This window comes from Trypanosoma cruzi, genomic scaffold (assembly GCF_000209065.1).
Source record: "Trypanosoma cruzi strain CL Brener 1047053516813 genomic scaffold, whole genome shotgun sequence".
In the NCBI taxonomy this organism is placed as follows: Eukaryota; Euglenozoa; class Kinetoplastea; order Trypanosomatida; family Trypanosomatidae; genus Trypanosoma; species Trypanosoma cruzi.
In genome coordinates this window covers 14,878-32,512 of record NW_001849419.1, presented here as the reverse complement: position 1 = coordinate 32,512, position 17,635 = coordinate 14,878, and the positions used below count along the sequence as shown (strand labels likewise).

The following is a 17,635-nucleotide window of genomic DNA, read 5'->3' as shown; positions in this document are numbered from 1 at the left end:
CAGTAACAGCAAATAGAAAAGAAAAGAAAAAATACACACAGCACAAGTCATACCAACAAAAGACCTACTTCTGTTTCACTGTGGGGGGTACACCGTAAAATAAAAACGCCGAGGCAAATGAATCCGCACCTTCACCCGTGCCGCCACGAACGGCCTCGGAAAGGCCTTTACCTCCAGCAAAAATTGCTGGCAAACAGCGCCGGCAGATGAGACCACATTCTTCTGGAGAAAGTGGAAGAAGGGCGTTAGTAACAACACACTGTACACCACGTGCCAGAAGAAGGAGGGAGAAAATAAACTGTCTCTCGTAATACAGGCTCAGAGTTGTCTTGCTTGTGCGCTGTTTCTGTTCACGGCGCAGGGAACTATCATTGGTGCCTTCTGCCACAAGAACGGCAAGAAAGTGTTCCAAGTTAAGCTCCATCAGGGTCTCTGGACTCACAATATCAGTAAAAGAACCACATAAATCAACAAGAAGAATGCCGCGACTATTTGCTGTTAGCGCTTGACGTATATACTGCTGAGAAGGGTTGCACAAACCCCCATATTTATCCCTTACAGAGCAGATAACTTCACTTGTTGCTCCCTTGGGACGAGACTCTGGACCAAATAGAGTCTGCAAAGACGTCTCATGCTCCCCAAATGGATCCACAATGAAAAGGCTTCCTCCCGATGAAGACTTCCCTCCACGAATTGACATTTTATTCCGAATGTAAAAAACAGACAGTTCACGTTGAACGGACAAAAATTGCGTACATGGAGACAGTCGCTCTAGTGGTAGAGACTGAAGGATGGGATCCAGGCAGAGAAACAAATGGCAGTTGGGCGCTAGCCAGGACAATATTCCGTTAAAATCTTCCCAAAGTGGAGCTAACAGATATTGAACTCGATCCAAAAGGGACTTTAGTAAGGCAGCACTTGTTCCCTCCAAAGAAGCCTTGACCGAGGCATTCTTATTGATGATTTCAACCTTTTTGGTCTGCTTGAATGTCTCAAATTCGTCACCGCATTGTATCAGAGAGTTTATATCCAGCTGCACTCTGCGACTATGTACTCCACCCTCTGGACACCTTAGGGCCACGAGAAAGTATCTTGTGCTTTCCTCTCGCACCACGCTAAGAGCACAAGAATCTGAAGAAAGTGGTTGAGGCTTATTTGGCTCCGCGGGCCATTCACACCCTATATCAAAGAGTTTAAGCATACTGGATGTATTCATCAACAGGTTCCGCATACTGTCAAAGGCAGAAGTATTTAAAAGAAAAGATGCCTTCAATTTCATCCGCTCTAGGAACCGAATCAAGTTGCTTTCTGGTGAACTCTGAAGAAGAGCCGACTGAATGTCTAAAAGAAAACCACACATTTCGGCAGCCTGAGCGAATTCAATGGCGGTTCCAGCAGCACAATAGTCATCAGAGAGAACAAGGTTGTGAGCCAGGCAAATGTAACATTTTGCCAATTCCTTGTATTCCAATAGCCGGCGAGCATGCTTGGCACCCAGTTGAATCATGAACGGCAAGTTACTGTCCTCATTCACCCAGAGATTGACAGGCCCCTCTTCTTTTTTTGGCGGCTCTGTGACGAATGACTTCCTTGACTTGCGACTAACCGATAACGCCCTCTTCCGACTTGCCCTCCGGCTACCAAGTTGCCCAATATTCGGGATAAGGCGAACCCATTTCCTTGTCAACATGTCGTTCTCACGGAACCCAATCCCTTTGTCTTCCCTTATCTGCGCCACTCCTGTTAATGTTACAGCTAACGTGGCGTCCTCTGCCCGGAGAAGAGCCTTCAGCCGTCTTTGAAACTCAGCGAGAGCAACACAGATCACGGCTTCCATTTGCAGTGGTGTGCACTCTCCATCGGGTTTTACTGTGCGAGACAGCATGGCTTCAGCTTCTGCGCTACTTGCACCCTCTACATGTGCCTGCGGAATAGAAAAGTGGTTTAGAGCGCACTCCAGATCCCTCGTCGGGTTGTAGTCCTCATAAAAACCCCTCTCCGATGACTCCTTACCGCTCCCTGCAGTCATATTCTTTTTCATCTGCTCATACGCCGCAGGATCTCGCATGTATTGAAGCACAGAAGTATCCAATTTTCTCGGCCCTCCTGTCGGAATGCCAAGTTGTTCCATCGACAGTTGGTCGTATTGCAGTATGATAAAATCCCTCAGCAGCTCCCGCTCAAGGCAGTTTCGAGCCCGGATAACCAAAACCTCGTCATATGCCCTCAAAATACTGGGGTGAGTCGCAAGGCTCTTTGTGTATAAAGAAAAAGGTGCCACCACATTCATCTCACTGCGTATCAACTCTGTTACCCGGAGGGCCTCACAGTACTCCGTATATAATATTTCCAGTAGCTCCTTCCCTTTTTCAACGTCTGTCGTTAAAAGAACCTCATCCATGGGAGGATGCAAATTCTGCTTAATACAAAGAGCAGTAGATAGACTTTGCCAATCGTCCATTTTTTGTAGTTGGTCGCCCACCTCTGCAAGATATTTTCGCGCTGCATCCTCACTCTCCCCCGGAAAGGAGGATCGACGGAGAGAAAGCCGCAAAAAAGCCAAAAGTTGCCGACCACACTCACACAATATTCGCCTGGTACAATCCTTTAATAAATCATTGGATATATCCCCAGCCAACCCGTCAGGAGCAATCTTCGTCAAACGGAGTCCCAAGGCCTGCGGTAAATTTCTCGCGAGACTGATGGCCTTCTCCACATGGCCACAACTGATCAAGGCATCAACCCTCACCAAGTTCAGCTCCGTCCATAATCGAAATGTGAGACCAACAAATTCCTCTTCAATTTCAGATAGTTGCTTGGCCACCGCAGCCCCCTCACCCCGCAATATACGTGCACGCGCTTCCAGCAAACGACAGCGCACTACGGCATCAATGTTGCCAATATGCAACGCACAATTTAGCACCTTACCGCTCCACCGTAACGCTTCCTGCACACGTCCAAGAAGGAAGAGATCCTCGGCCTCACTCAAGACACAGTAGCAGGTACTGCCCCTAAAGTCGGTAAAACGCAGTGCTCCATCAGGCCAGGGTGAAAAATGTGAAGAATTTTCTGCCGAAAGAAGTATTTCTTGGATAGCAGACCAATACTCCGAAGTTGGGGCCTCCACCTGGTACATGCTACTTAAATTTCCCCATCCACTGCGAGCGCCTGCCAAAAGACATTTACAACGAACCGCACGGACAACAGCCATAGTGCGCGGATCAAGAGGCCCATATCGCCAATTTGCAGCAAATTCAATCCAACTGAAGATCATGAATGTAAACTGCTCCCAATGTTCTTCCACAAGAAATTCACAAACATCAAATAACATTCCCCAAAGCTTATCAGTATTTTGTGGGGCATCATCCTGGCAGGAAACACGAATAAAATCGATATGCTGCGGATCCGCACAAAAGCCTTGCCAAGCATGAAATTCCTCTGGAATTTCCAATAAATTTTCTTTCAGAGCGTTCTCTTTATCAGCGTCTTTGGATCGTATGAGAGTCGAGACAATATTCCACATGCAAAAGACGTAGTGAAGGATCGTGGATGCACAGGAGCGCTTGCAAACAGTAAAAGTGTGCTCCTCAAGAGGTTTCTCTGGAGCTACCACAAAAAGTAAATACATAATTCTAATCGCAGTCATGATCTCCCGAAGAGACGCTGGTTCGCCCACACCACCTGTTAAATTGTTTCCGGAACGCATGGAACCGGCATCAGGCAAACAGATGGTGCGTCCTGAGAGAGAAAAGGCCATCGTTTGCCGCAAAGATCGCGAAGATCCTTCTTTTCGCATGCTTTCTTCGGGGAGTCGACTCATTTGTGGGTCGCTAAATCGCTCCACGGAGTCCAATGCGGAGAGTAAAAGAGTTATAAGTTCATGCCTTGAAACGGCATTACGAGTCGCCATCCATTCAGCCATTTGAAGAAGGGCATCAGCCCTTTGAAGTGGTTTGCGCTCCAACACTTCAAGCGCTTTCAACCAACTCTTTGTACTATCGGCGTTCGCAGCCGCGTTCTTTGCAATGGCAACCCAGACTGCTGCTTCAATTTCCGGATCACCCCCTCTGACCTTATTGACTAATTGAGCCGTCGAAAGTCCCAAATTAGAGCGAAATTGCGCCTCATACGTCCGAAAAACTTTATGACACTTCGTCGGAAGGACGGCAAGAAGATTATTGAGCGTTTTTATCCCCTCTTCATGGGCACCATTCTCTGATAGAGTAGTAAGGAAAATACCAGCCATGGTCGTGATTAAAGGCAATAACGCCTCGCGTTCTGCATGACCCTCAGTGCTACTCCCTCCGCCACGTGAAGACAATGGAAGTATTGATAGCATTGACGGTGAAAGGAGTATGCGAAGACTGGGGAGAAGTAATTGTCGCAGTGCTCCACTAAAATAGTCTGCTGTACAACAAAAAGCATAATATGCATCCGTTATCTGTGAAACCCGTGTACACGTTGGACCATGAGAAGCGGCAATCGCACTGTTGGTAATGGCCACAATAACCCGCTTTTCCAGCTCATGCCGCTTCGACCGTTCAGTACCCGTTCCTAGGCGCCCAAGCACCGTCGCCTGGTGAAGCAGGATATCCGAATACCAGTACCAGTCATCCTCCGTCGGTTTGGGAAATGCCCCTCTAGCAAGAACCGCTGCGGAAGAAGCCGAATTGGGAGAATGACCCTTTTCTTTACCCGTGTGATTACCGATTAGAGTTTTCGTTCCCCATCCAAGTTTCCCATCCTGGTACAACTGGTCTGCAATACGGCAAAGCTCCAGCGTAACCCTTTCATTCTCTGGTAATTGCATGCTGTGTGTTGCAAGCCTCCCACACAATTCCACAGAAGGATCCATCCGCAATAAGTCCAGAGATTCTTTGTTCACCAGAATCCGTTTCTCCTCTATTGATACGGGACCATTCAATTTTCCAAGCAAAAATAACAACTGTTCCTGTGGGTGATGTGAATCCTCTGGACTTCGATCAAGAAGACGTTGAATGCAAACAAACAGTGTACAAAACATTTTCCTCTGAGAAGGTAGCCGCCACTTACCCATCACCTCGCGACATACTTCCTCTGCCCGTCGAAGCATGGGGTTGTTTGCCTCACAAATAGGGTACAAAAAGGTCTTTCGCAGCGTTTCCGCCAAGTTACCACAACTCAGCTCCCCGTCTACTTCACCTTTGGATGAGATGTACGATTGCAGGACAGACATGATGTAGGCAAAGCAAATATCATGGAATAGTTTGTATTCTCTATTAGGATCCACATGGGTTTGATTCAATGCCACATAAAGCTCTCCAAGAACCACTGTGGCAGGAAGAAATAATCCCTTGCGGAAAAGCTCTGAATACCACCCAATCAACGACAGACATGCATTCACAGCTATCCACTCTTCACGGTTACCAGCCGCACACAGCTTAATACTGATCTTCGCAGCTGCAGATATGTGGGACAAGGCGTCGGCTGTAGAGTCAGAGCTAGTCCCACCAGAACTCTTCTCGTTTTTTAACAAAACCTCAGCCATACTCAAATGCGCCTCTGCCTTCATAACAATTAATTCCTTAGAATCCGCTTCATTAAGTACATCAATACAAGTTAGACTACTCGCCACCTTTTCAACAATTGTATGCATAGATGGATTTTTTTCCTCTTTGGCCTCCTTGAGAAGAAGATAGTAAATGTGTGCAGCTGCTGGATTTGTAATCACACGCGGCGGTTGACCCTCCGGTGGCTCAACAACAACTGAATGTTTTTTCGCTCGACCAAATTTTGAACGCTCACGCAAAAATGGGACCCTTTCCTTTGCCAGGGTACCAGGGTCCAACACCTGGCCGAGGGGAGGGAGCTTTTTCACTGCCGATTGTAAGAGCACAAGACGATTCGACGCAGAGTTTGAGGTTCTTGCCTGTTCAATGAGATGGATGACTTGGTCCTCCCGAGCAGAAAAAACACTGCTGTCAATGGTCTTTCGCACCACACACCGTCGCCTCAGGCTAAGGAGAGCAAAATCCATTGGAAACACCATTTTCCCTTCCGCATTGACGACACAATGGTTCAAAGAGAGTGCCCGATCTATTTGTTCAATGGCAGAAATTGGGTTGTCTTCCTCAAACTCAATTAAACTGGATTCATACGCCACATGTACAAGAAGCCCAGTCAAACAAGATCCATAATTTGTCAACAACACAACAATGCGTTTCAAAGTGTGACGCAACTTTCCACGCGTCTCCGACTGAAGAAGGGGGAGAGAGAGATTCCACAAAATAACACATCCAATTTGAAGCGTATACGCACGCTCCGAAGGATCTTCAATCATGCGTGCATTATCCATCGTACCCTCCACGGCCTTGATGCAATTGAACAGGGCATCCGCCATAGTTCTGGTGAGGTAGCTGGCATCCAACGCCTTGGCGAGGCCCAGTGCACCACATGCGCGGGCCCTCAAAATAGCCTGAGCAAATTCACCAAACAAGCGAGGACGTACACTATCGCCTTGAAGCAAACTTGGTAAACTTATCTTGCACACTTCATCCGCCCCACAAAGCGCGAGCCCAAGCACCACCTCGCTAAGAACATCCATCACGAGAGCTGGGTCACTGAAGGTGATTTCAGCTTCCATTGTCTTTCGACTTTTCAATTTTATTTCCTTCTTTTCCGGATCAAGAAGTAGCTTTTCATGGGCAGCAATAAGGTCTGCCGTAGCACTAAACTCATCGATCATACCGCAGAAAAACGCCTGAGCCACATAGAGGGCCTGAAGCACTGGTTTTGTGTAATCCTGTTTGGTACGCGTAGCGGGCAAGCTGGCCCAGAATGCAATTTGAACACGTAGAAATTGCAACTGCAACCTCTCAGATCCAACCCTTGAGACCAGCTCTGAGGCCGTAGATAATTGAGAGACCGCCTCCTGATGGCGACCGACACCTCGGAGACACATTGCATATCGTGTACTCCACTGGAGCTGTGAAAAGGGACCACCAAGACCAAGCTTCTCATGCAGCGCAAGAACAAAGGCCACGATATCCAGCACGCTATCAAATGACCCGGGGATGAAAAGATCACGAATGGCCAACCACAAGTGTTCCACGCCAACAGCCAGCGTGTGCGCCTCTTTGGGCCACTCTTCTAGTGCAATTTTTACCCCAGTCACAATTTTGGTGGCACAACGCAAGTGCGACGTCACCTTTGCCCTTCCCCTGAAAGAGATGGGAATGTTGTGTAAACCGATAAGACCTTCACAATACAGGGCGCGAGCATCCAAAGCCCTTGTCGGTGCCCGCTTCCCTGTAAAAATCTTCAGGCAACTTTCTGCCATGCCCCATTGCTCCAAACCGATCGCTGCCTCACAGCAGAGTATATGCAGTTCGTTAAAAGCAGTTGACGATGGCAAGACACTGAACACAAACCCCGTCCTCAACCCTTGTAGAGTATTAAATGCCCGCTCAAGCGCAGCAACTGAACGCTCATCAAGGCTCACCCGCAGTTGTTGCTTTACGGCGCCGACAATGTGTACCATTCCCAAAAAATCCAAATCTCGTTCTTTACTTATAAGATTCGTTTGTAAGCATATTTTATTTGTTCATCCAAGCAAGCAAACAAAAAAATAAATAAATAAAAAGAAAAGCAAAAAAAAAAAAAAAAGTGACAAAGGAGCAACAGAAAGAACATAACTACACGCAAATGCACCGCTTTATATACACCTAAAAAACAAAACAGAAAAAAAGTGCAAGTAATTATGTCTATTTGCGTAAATGCATATGCAGACATTTCTATCCGTATGTAAGAATTGGAGAAAATAATTGGCACAATACGGGCACAACCCCTCCCTTGCTTCGCGGACCACCCATTGCCCGCGTTACACGGAGCCTTTCACGCATGCACACGCAAACCACAGAGCCAAATCCCTCATTCCTTCAACATCTTCTCAACGCAGGCAAACCGAGACGCGTCAAGCGAAGCTCGAGCGTATCGCAAGAAGACGTCGGAAGCAATCACCGGTAGCACAGTATCCCTAAACGCCCCAAAAGCACTCTCCAGAAGCACCGCGTTCGCGGCGCTCACTTCGTGGCCCACCTTGACGTACGCGTCCTCCGCAAGAACTAACGCCTTGTCGTGCTCACCGCGCTCAATGTGAGAAAGAAACTGCTTCGCCGCTCGCCGTGCTTCAACCTGCCGAGTCTCTAGCATCGTGGGGCTAAATGACGTGCGGAACTTAAAGAGATCCAACCAACCTCGAACAGGTTCCCGCGTTGGGCCATCTTTGCCTACCTCCTCAATGGCCCGTGCAAGATCAAAGGCAGTAGCACGAACATTCGCTGCAGGTGGAATGCTCCGCACATGGCACAATGGCGTGGCAACAATTGACAAATCGCTGCTATCCGCATCCTTCAAGAGGGTATTCAACTCTCGTTCAAAGGGCACGCCGCCCATCATGCAACATTTTAACGCCGCAAGATTGAGACTAACGGAAATCAGCTTCTTGCTTACGTAGCCAAATTCGCTGAACTCACGATCGGCCAGCTGTGACACAATATGCAGGTGGCTCGTCACAATATTCGATATCTCCTGGTAGTAGTGCTGCGCTAGCGAGACGTCATCGAACTCCTCCAACAGAGGCTTTGCGGCGGCCGCAAACAATTCACGTTTTTCCCGCAGCTCATTATCCAGCCGTTCCATCTCTGCCATGTGGGTCTCCTCTTCGCTCTTACGCTGCAACTTCGCCCTTGAGAGTTTTTCGCGGGCAATTTCATTCCGCACATGCTCCCGCGAAAAGACTTCTTCGGGTGTAAAAAAAAGCGAGCGCAGATAATACATTTCTAAAAGGCCCCCCTGTTTGCAAAACAATAATGCAGAAAAAAAAAAACCTTTTTTAAAGGAATATGGCATGAGCATACAAATATACCAACAGAGGCATCTCTGTGCCGTTCATCCAAACCTTTCAGCACCACTTTAGATGTAATACACACAAATTTATTTAAATACATACATATATATATATACATATGTATGGAAAGAAAAAAAAAAAGGAAGAAAGAAGTCTGCGACTGCCACAAGCCAATCGTGGGAAGAAGAAAAAACGTATGCACTCTGAATCAACTGCAGAATCTCCATTTTACGGCAATGAGCACCATCAAAATCTTCGTTTCACCCAATCCGGGTGCGCAGCATATAACTCCTGCAGATCCTCCGAATTAAAGTTCAACAGTGTGCTAAGAACTGGCAATAGATTTCTCCCCACATCACCGCATTCAGTAGCGCCAAGCAATTTCACAACAATGCACTTCAGATAAGAAAGCTGTTGTCCCTCCAACACATGCGAACGACTAAGATCCCTGGCATTAGCCTGATGCTTCGCCGCGATAAGCCGTTTCTTCGTCTCACACAACTCCTCCGAGAGCCTCATCATCCCACTCTCAAGTTCTGCAATGCGCACCGCCGCCTCCGGTAGCGTAAAAGGCTCCTTCTGAGAAGCCACCGACGAATTGTCATTACTATTACCATTACCGTTAAAGTGCGCCAACTTTCCCCTCACTTCCCGCAGCTCCGCCATAATTGTCTCGTTCTCTCCCTGCGTCACCTTCAGCTCATCCTGCAGAGCCTCAAAATCCCGCATAAGATCCATGTAAGCCCCCTCGCTGTTCCTGTCTGCTAGATTGGCGTCAACCTTCGCTGCTGCTGTCGCGTCCACCGCCGTCTCCGCGGCAAGTATTTTTTCCTCCAATTCAGCCCGCAGCTCCGCCACCTCCTCCTCGTGTTTGGCCAAAAGCCTCTCAATTTCGTCACGGTGTTGATCAAAAATGACATTCTCACGGGACACAAATTCACGTCGCACGTTTTCCAATTCCTCTTCTAGACGCTCTTCAAACATATTGATTTGCTCCGCATTTGGTTTATTGCTCAACAGCACTCGTGAGGACTCGAGTCGCAAATTAGCCGCCTCAAGATCCTCCAGACGATTTTGAAGGACAGAAAGTGCTTGGTCACGACTATCAATCGCATGATTGCGCTCCCTGACCTCTGCGAGCGCCTCGTTTAACTGCTGCTGAAGACCAGAGATTTCTGACTGCAGTGCCTCAATGTTTTTCGCCTGTAATCGCAACGTTTGAGCTGTGCGGCGTTTACACTTGTCTAACTCCTGGGATGTACAGGCCGCCAGACCCAACGCAAACTCTGACTTCTTCAACAAAATGGGAAAAAAGACATCTACAGTCGCAATTGTCCATTGCATTATACCACGCACGATCGTTGCGGCTGGGACGTAGACGAGGGAAGAATATGAAGACGACGACAAAGCTCCATCAGCGGTATATTTCGAACCACCATCCGCATCTTGCTGTCGTTGTTGCTCCTGATGATTTTTGAGTTCCGTGAAGGCCTCCTGCAACTCGTTGCGTTCAGAAGTGAGTTTCACAATACGATCACGCAACTCATTCACTGCAACCTGTGTCTTCTCCTTCCACAGCCGCATGCGCTCCTCTGCTTTCCTGAGCTCTTCTTGCAGCCGCCCGACCTCGCCACCTGCATCCTCCGCACACCCACCACTAATTTCCTCCATTCTACAAAAAAAAAAAAATCTAAAAAAATTAAGCGGGAAGAAAAATACGTCAAAAAGATTAAAAAAAGGTAAATTCTCTCGCTTTCCCTTATGACGTGAACTGCAGAAAACGGTTCAACAAGAAGTAAAAAAAAAAAAAAAACAATAAAAACATCATGCTGTTACTTTTTCCCGAGTGTTTGAGTTCCCTCCGCTTAAACAACAAAAACGGCATGTTATCTTGAAGAAACTCAATGCTTTTCTCCACTTAACTGCGTGTCCCTCTCGGACTCGACTCGTTGTCCACTCGCAAATGGACCCCCTGGCTGCCATGGCATGTACACAGAGGGAGCCAGCTGCCGTTTTTCCTCCACCAATTCACGTTTGACGCTTCCCTGCAGGATGCCAATATTATCCATCATGTCCCGTGTTCCTTGGTCAGAGCGCCACGGATGCCACAACTTCTCATCGTGATGAGTCGCCTCGGTGGTCAAGCGATCCTCCGTGTAGCTCCACCTACTACGGATTATCTGCATCTGCGTCCTCCATGCCCTATACAAGTAGAAACCCATCACAACAGTGACGAAAAAGAAAAAAAATGCCATGTCTTGAAGACTAAAAGAGCGATACTCCGGATTTTCCGCAGTCTGTCGGTGAATCGTATTCGTCACATTGTCATAATTCACGCGTCTGAAGTTTATAAAACTGCCTTTCGCGGAGGCGCCGTCCCCCTTGTCATGGCGATGTGTCAAGAGAATCTTGTGCGCCTCCCGGAGAAGCTGGAACTGTTCACTTGACCCGCCGCGGTCGGGATGATAGCGAAGCACTAGTTTGTTAAACCGCTTCTTGATCTCCCCCGCCTCTAACCTATCGTTCATTTGAAACCCAAAAATAGAGCACGCCTGCTGATACGTCATGTAACCCTTGTCCCCAGAAACGGCGCCCTCAAACTTTTCGTACACCAGAAAGCGGGCTGTGCGCCGCATTTTCTAAGGCCTCGAACCCACCACACACCTGATCAATAAAAAAACAAAATTAATTCATAAAATCGTAAAGGACACGTCAAAAAAAAAAAAAAAAAAAAAGGCAAATATCTTTCGGTTTCAACATCAACACATCCCAATAGAAACGCAAAACAAAACAAAAAAAATCATACACACAAAAAAATAAATATAGAAAGCCCAAAGAAATAAAATACAAAAGGAAAACACAACAGTTGCGTACATATTCGTTGGTTTGTGCAGTAAAGCAAGAAAGCAAGAGAAATTAGACACACAGACACACAAAAAAAAAGCCATACGCCCACCAACTCACCCCATCCTGAAGAACCTCGTACCCGGCCTTTTATTATTATTATTTTTTTTTTTTTGGTATACTCTTCTCTTTCCCTCTCTCTCTCTCTCTCTCTTTTTTTTTCTTTTTTTGGTTTTGCTTTTGCTTTTCTTTGGTTTTTGTGGCTATACATATAAATGACGGTTTCCCCGAGTCCCCACTGTTTTTCCCCATCGGAATCCGCGCTTAACCCCACGTCAACGGTCGGATCAGGCGGAGCAGCTGAAAAACACATCGCCGCAAAAGAAAATTGGTGTGGTGAACAGCCTGTAGGCGTACTTCCTCGCCCTTCTCATGCAAGAGAAGTGTGTAGAGGTTAAAGTGGGACTCATGCCCCTCAAGAATGTGCAGGTCAGGAACCTCGTCTGACTCCCTAATAGCGGCAAAGGCACAACATTGGGTCTGGTACCGCACGCTATGCCAATCCGAGTCCTCGTCCAACTGAACCTCCAGCCGTTCATCGTTGTCAAGGGCACGGGACTGCTTGGAGACACGAAACAAAGCCAAATCCGCATCCTCGCCGCATTTGTTGTGCCTCGAGCTTGCGATGGCGTAAAAAAGACAAAATTGCGCAATATCCGCATACGCCTTTTCCTCCAGAGCAGACGTCTTTGGCACAATGTTTTCGAGAAATTTGGCATCTTCGTCATCCAGAAGAAAGTTAAAGCCGGTTTGAGAAAGCAGACGGATCAGTGTTGCAGGTTCAAGCCAATTTTCCCGAAGATGAGCCAGCTCAGGGTCCTCCGGAGCCAAGAGCTTGCACTGCGCATCCTGGATAAGTATACGAAACTCACGATCACTCCCTTCTCCGCGACGACGCCCCTCCAATACCATCAGAACTTGGTCAAAGCTTACAGGATGTAGTCGCCACTGCTCGTATGGGACATCAAATCCCTTTTCTTGCAAAACTGCGAAGGTAGCAAACTCTGAGGTTGCAAAAACACATCTTCTGCCTTCAGTTCCGGTGCTGTCCGTAGAAGCGCTTGTGTGACTGCAGGGCTCCCAGTCTTTGGATGCTTCTAACCACTTCCCAATGAGCAATGATGAATGACGCATAACAATGCTGTTTGGAGCCTCAAATGAAACGCGAAGTGAAAGATCTTCTTCATTGCTTTCCAAGACTTCTGGGGGATATGGAACCAAATGTAAAGCGTGAGCCTCTTCGGTTTCAGAGCGATAAAGCCAATCCCCGACATGTTTTGGACGCTCTGTAAAATTTAAAAGGTCTAATTTGATAACACAGTTTAACGCGTAGAATTCTCGACCAATGGAACCATGGTGTTCGTGCGGGTTAAACCCCAATTGAATAACACGAACTGCAACATTCTCCTTACTCAATCCCAGTGCCTTTGGGAGCTTTGGCAAGGCGCTGGATTTTGGGTCCAGGCGTATTGCGATGTTGGGAAATACCATGGAAGCAAAACTGCGTGTCGTCTCCTTCACTTTCACCCAGAGACCGTACTTCACCACAGGATTTGTTGGTGGAACGCTCATTGTTAGGAACTCACTGTTTGGACCCTCCAGTATGACATCATAACCAAGCAAGGCATGAATGGTGATAAAGTCTAATGAATTTAGCACCTGTTCACACACCTTCCCGATGTTTTTACTGAAAAATGTAAGATCCTCCATTTTTAGTTGAGTCAGAGAGCGATCAGCCTCCAAGCGGATGGCTTCTGTTAACTCGTATGCCTCAAGACACTGTTGGAGTTCAGACTCCACCATCTTCTTGCGAGCCGCTGGGGAAACGCCAAATTCTCCGTTGATAAAATAATAATTCTGTAGGCCTCCCCCGACGGAATTTCGTCTATTAATCACAGTGACAAGAGGCGTATGCTTGTCATACTCCCTCTCCTCATCACGCCAGACAGCAAGGAAGGTGTTGATGGAGCTTTCACTATCAACTTGTGGGAGCCGTGAGGCGTGTGGAACACGGCTCCATATGCGGTGTTTTTCACACTCCCTGTAGGCAAGTTGCTCCCGTTCTTCCATTTCCTTCACTATTTTTTCATGCTCAGCCTTGTCTATTCTCAGTCGCTCCTTCTCCAAGGCAGCGTCAAGTATGGCACCCCGACGTGATATCTGATCGGCGGTTTCCGTCTTGACTCGTTCCTGCTCATGCTGCTTGTACAGTCGATCTGCCACCTCCACAACGTTATTCAGGGCAACCTGCTGTGCATTCAGTTTCTTGGGCTTCTCCTCCTTGTTTTTATCATTCTTACCCCCCATGCCGTTCTTGGCTGCAGCGGGGGACAGGGACACCGGTGCAGTCACCCGTCCCTTCGGGGGCATTCCTCCGTCACACACTCCCAGAAGAAAAAAAAAAACAAAAAAAAACGGGCAATCAGACATGTGAGTGAATGGGTTCATACACACAAGAGCACATTGCAAACGAAAGAGTTCAACTAAACATCAACAGCAAAAAAAAAAGTAAAAAAAAACTCCACGCCTGCACACGCACAAACACAAACACACAAAATAAATCTGAAGCGGCTCTATAAAAAAAAAAAGAAAAAAAGACAGTAAAAGAAAGTAATAAGTCATATATATATATACATATATATATATGTATATATATAAGGAAGTAGGGCTCTTCAAAAACAAAACAAAACAAAAAAAACACTTACCAAAATTACATTATTGGCCAAAGAGTGAACAGTTTCACCCTGCTTTAATACTAAATTCACGCACATTGGATATGTCTTAATTCGTTCCTACACCCAACACCTTTCACAAGTAAAACAACGAGAAGCAAATAAAATAAACAAAAAAACAAGACTGTCAAAAAGAACAATCCACACTACGTTTCTTTCTCGATCTTTCGCCCGTATAAGTCAAAGCCCTTACATTTCCCCATGCTGCGCGGATTTTGACCTCGAATCTTGCAAGGAAGGATCTTTAATAATGATGGAGTGCTCAATGCCCTGTCGAACGTCATCGACGCCGTCAATTAAGAGTGATCGTGGACGATCGATCATCAAGCACTCCAACTCCTCATTAAGATCCTTCATAATGCTCTTCAGCACTTCTTTTGGACCAACTGTTCGAATAACGCCGGATTTGCCCTTCACAGCAACAATCCATCGCCCAATCTCCTCTACGCTTACAGTCGCTTTGATCTTCTCAGCCACCCGTTGGGCAATCTCCATCCCCGTCTCTTTGTACGACTCTGTCAGCGCAATATTCGTCGGGAAGCCAAAACGCCCTTCCCCTGATCGTCGATCATAAAAGACGACATCTACCCGAAAAAACCCTTTCCTTATCTCTGCAAGCACATCCATCACATACAAACCAATACACTCCAACACTTCATCATCCTCATTTTCAAACACACGTTGGTTTTTTTCATTAGGAATCATAATGAGGCGTAACACCGGAATGCGCTTCTGAAGGCGATACATAATGTAATTAAACAGGTCAGTGGGGAGACATGAAGATGTCTGTTGCATTGCAAGACGAAATAGTTCACCTAATTTGTACGACCTCCCCTCCACGTGCACCGCGGGGCGTATGCCCCCACCAACATTCAGCAACACAACACGCAGTGTGTCAATGGAGCTCAACGGGGCCGGAAGTAGCGTCACAAACAGCTCCATTGTGTCCTCGCCATGCCATAGGAGGCTAACCATCCCCTCTTTCATAGAGCCCAAAAAGGAGGGCGGAAATACGGCAATAGATGGATTTCGAGCGTGGGAACCAGCACAGTGAAAACCAATGTACTCTGGAGATATTGGAGGAGAATGATGGGCCGCGACCAAATGCTCATAAACCTTCTTCTGCGCATCGACATAAGACGACTTTGCATCAAGACGAATGGTGCCTGTGGGCGTCCACATCCCCGTACCACGACGGTCAAGAAGAAGAACCTCAACCTCCTTGAATTTACGCTGACGCAACAACTCCAACGCATGCTCTTTTTTCATGGATACTGGGCACAATATCACATTGCCGCCTACCAAAACCCTATCAACCGAAACCTCCCATAAACTTGGGCCTTGCAAGCAAATCAAGCACTTGTTTTCCTCCTCGCTTTCCCCTATGAGTCTCTCTAAATCCTTACGCGTGTGAATGATTTTGCAAGGCCCCAGTGAATCTTCATGAATAATGCGAACAAGAGCAAAAAATGCGTTTTCAACTGACATTTGAGAAAACTTCTCCTTTTTATCCGGGAGGATCTCCACAAAAAGAATCTCACGACGATTTGTGTCATTGTGGAGATGAGCTTCAAAGACATCAGCGGCGATGCCGCCATCGTACATCCACACACGAATTCTATCGGGAGATTGTCCAATGTCTTCAGCAATGGCAGCATGAACTTCTTCTATACTAAAGAAGGTAGGCACGCTTGTGCTTTTCACATTAACTGGTGGGTCATATGGATCATCCAAAGCTTCAACAAGAGACTCTCTTTCTGTGATGTATCGAAATGTAACAGTCTCACATCTTTCCCTTTGTATGCGCTCACGTTCAGCTAATATCTCCTCCGCAACCGCCTTAATATGCGTAGGGACAAAGTCTTCAGTCAATATGTCCTTTGATACTGACGTGTTGACATAAACAAGAAGTGATGCCCGTTCATTGGACCCCTTGTTAAGGCTTTCCGTGTCGCTGCTACACGAAGCTGAAGTCATGACAGCTTCCTCTGATACACGAAACACATACATATCGTTAAAACAGACCCATTGATCCCCAAAACGAACATATGCAAAGTAATGCCCATTTTCCGCAATACCCTGGTGTACTACAATAGAACGTAATTCATAAAAAGGACTCAAACCAGTTCCACCATTTTTTTCCAATTCCATTGGAAGAACATACGGCTCAAGATTGAGAGACGTTGGAAATGTCCACTTACCAGGCAGTGTTCTCACCGTAAAGGTTTCCATAGAAAACTCTGCGCGATTGGGGTGAATTAGCAAAACCGGTGGCAGGCGCACAAAACGCTGACTCCGCTCAACTGTGTGACTTGTGCAGGGCCCCCCTTTAGTTATCTCTAGTGAGACTCCCTCGATACGTTCGGGCTTGGCCCAGAGTTCAAAGGATTCATAGATTGTGTCCATGTTTTTCACCAGCAGTTCCACGTCATAAAACCCTTCGTTTCTGTACGAGATGTAGTCCACACCGTCCACGGCACGCGTAATATACGTTAATTCACCGTAAAAAAGATCACGAATAAAATTCTCCTGAGGAGTTCCTTTACAGATAGTTTCCAGACGATCAAATAGCTTCTGCATCATTTCGTGCACATCGTGCTGCACCCAAGCGTCGTTGGCACCCCATCCAAAGGCATCCGTTAGCTCCTTCGTTGATACCAACGGCGTCGCACAGTGAAGTTGTGAAAATATATTCCTCAATGCCAATATAATGGGATCGCGCTCGGGATGCGCCATGAAGTATAGCGTCTGACGAAAGGATGGCAGGTGAAAGAGCGCCTGTATAACAGAGTTTAAATAACAAGTACTGCCTTGATTCACGAGTCCAACGTACGGCAGCTTCTCCTCCATGTCGTCTGCCAATTCATCATTGCTCTCATAAAGCATCATGCACTGCGTCGTACCTCCCTTCTTCCTCCTCTCCCAGTCACTTTTAGGTGGCAATCCGAGATGCAACCGAAAAGCGCCTTCCCTTCTTTTTGTTGTTGTTTTGTACTTTTTCGAATATTCACTTAATTTTTTCCCTTCGTTCGCGCAGAAAAAAAAAAAAAAAAAAGGGAGCTTCCTGCAACAAGATGAGAGTGCCTGTAAGCAAAATAAAAATAACAAAACC

General features: G+C 46.8%; 6 protein-coding genes across 6 annotated transcripts, besides 13 other annotated features; all 6 read right to left on the bottom strand.

Annotated features, from left to right (window-relative positions):
* Positions 1-3,616: part of a sequence feature (areas merged during assembly that could not be assigned to a particular haplotype. This can correspond to areas where the two haplotypes were merged or to regions with more than two copies in the genome that were merged during assembly.) that runs on past the window's edge.
* On the bottom strand, positions 65-7,519 carry Tc00.1047053507053.150 (hypothetical protein, conserved; the record flags this gene model as incomplete). The annotated part of the gene is made up of 1 exon (XM_812608.1): positions 65-7,519. The coding sequence occupies one exon, from the start codon at positions 7,517-7,519 to the stop codon at positions 65-67; it is 7,455 nt and encodes a 2,484-aa protein (XP_817701.1).
* Positions 3,617-4,101: a sequence feature (areas merged during assembly that could not be assigned to a particular haplotype. This can correspond to areas where the two haplotypes were merged or to regions with more than two copies in the genome that were merged during assembly.).
* Positions 4,102-9,642: a sequence feature (areas merged during assembly that could not be assigned to a particular haplotype. This can correspond to areas where the two haplotypes were merged or to regions with more than two copies in the genome that were merged during assembly.).
* Positions 7,597-7,644: a microsatellite.
* Positions 7,909-8,895, bottom strand: Tc00.1047053507053.140 (hypothetical protein, conserved; the record flags this gene model as incomplete). Its single annotated transcript, XM_812607.1, has 1 exon — positions 7,909-8,895. The coding sequence occupies one exon, from the start codon at positions 8,893-8,895 to the stop codon at positions 7,909-7,911; it is 987 nt and encodes a 328-aa protein (XP_817700.1).
* Positions 8,982-9,011: a microsatellite.
* Positions 9,013-9,039: a microsatellite.
* Tc00.1047053507053.130 (hypothetical protein, conserved) lies at positions 9,134-10,558 on the bottom strand (the record flags this gene model as incomplete). The annotated part of the gene is made up of 1 exon (XM_812606.1): positions 9,134-10,558. One exon carries the CDS (start codon positions 10,556-10,558, stop codon positions 9,134-9,136), a length of 1,425 nt encoding a protein of 474 aa, XP_817699.1.
* Positions 9,643-10,402: a sequence feature (areas merged during assembly that could not be assigned to a particular haplotype. This can correspond to areas where the two haplotypes were merged or to regions with more than two copies in the genome that were merged during assembly.).
* Positions 10,403-17,635: part of a sequence feature (areas merged during assembly that could not be assigned to a particular haplotype. This can correspond to areas where the two haplotypes were merged or to regions with more than two copies in the genome that were merged during assembly.) that runs on past the window's edge.
* Positions 10,789-11,523, bottom strand: Tc00.1047053507053.120 (hypothetical protein, conserved; the record flags this gene model as incomplete). The annotated part of the gene is made up of 1 exon (XM_812605.1): positions 10,789-11,523. One exon carries the CDS (start codon positions 11,521-11,523, stop codon positions 10,789-10,791), a length of 735 nt encoding a protein of 244 aa, XP_817698.1.
* Positions 11,602-11,622: a microsatellite.
* Positions 11,880-11,906: a sequence feature (AT_rich).
* Positions 11,917-11,955: a sequence feature (GA-rich).
* Positions 12,056-14,239, bottom strand: Tc00.1047053507053.110 (hypothetical protein, conserved; the record flags this gene model as incomplete). Its single annotated transcript, XM_812604.1, has 1 exon — positions 12,056-14,239. The coding sequence occupies one exon, from the start codon at positions 14,237-14,239 to the stop codon at positions 12,056-12,058; it is 2,184 nt and encodes a 727-aa protein (XP_817697.1).
* Positions 14,412-14,448: a microsatellite.
* Positions 14,467-14,491: a microsatellite.
* Positions 14,713-17,412, bottom strand: Tc00.1047053507053.100 (ubiquitin hydrolase, putative; the record flags this gene model as incomplete). Its single annotated transcript, XM_812603.1, has 1 exon — positions 14,713-17,412. One exon carries the CDS (start codon positions 17,410-17,412, stop codon positions 14,713-14,715), a length of 2,700 nt encoding a protein of 899 aa, XP_817696.1.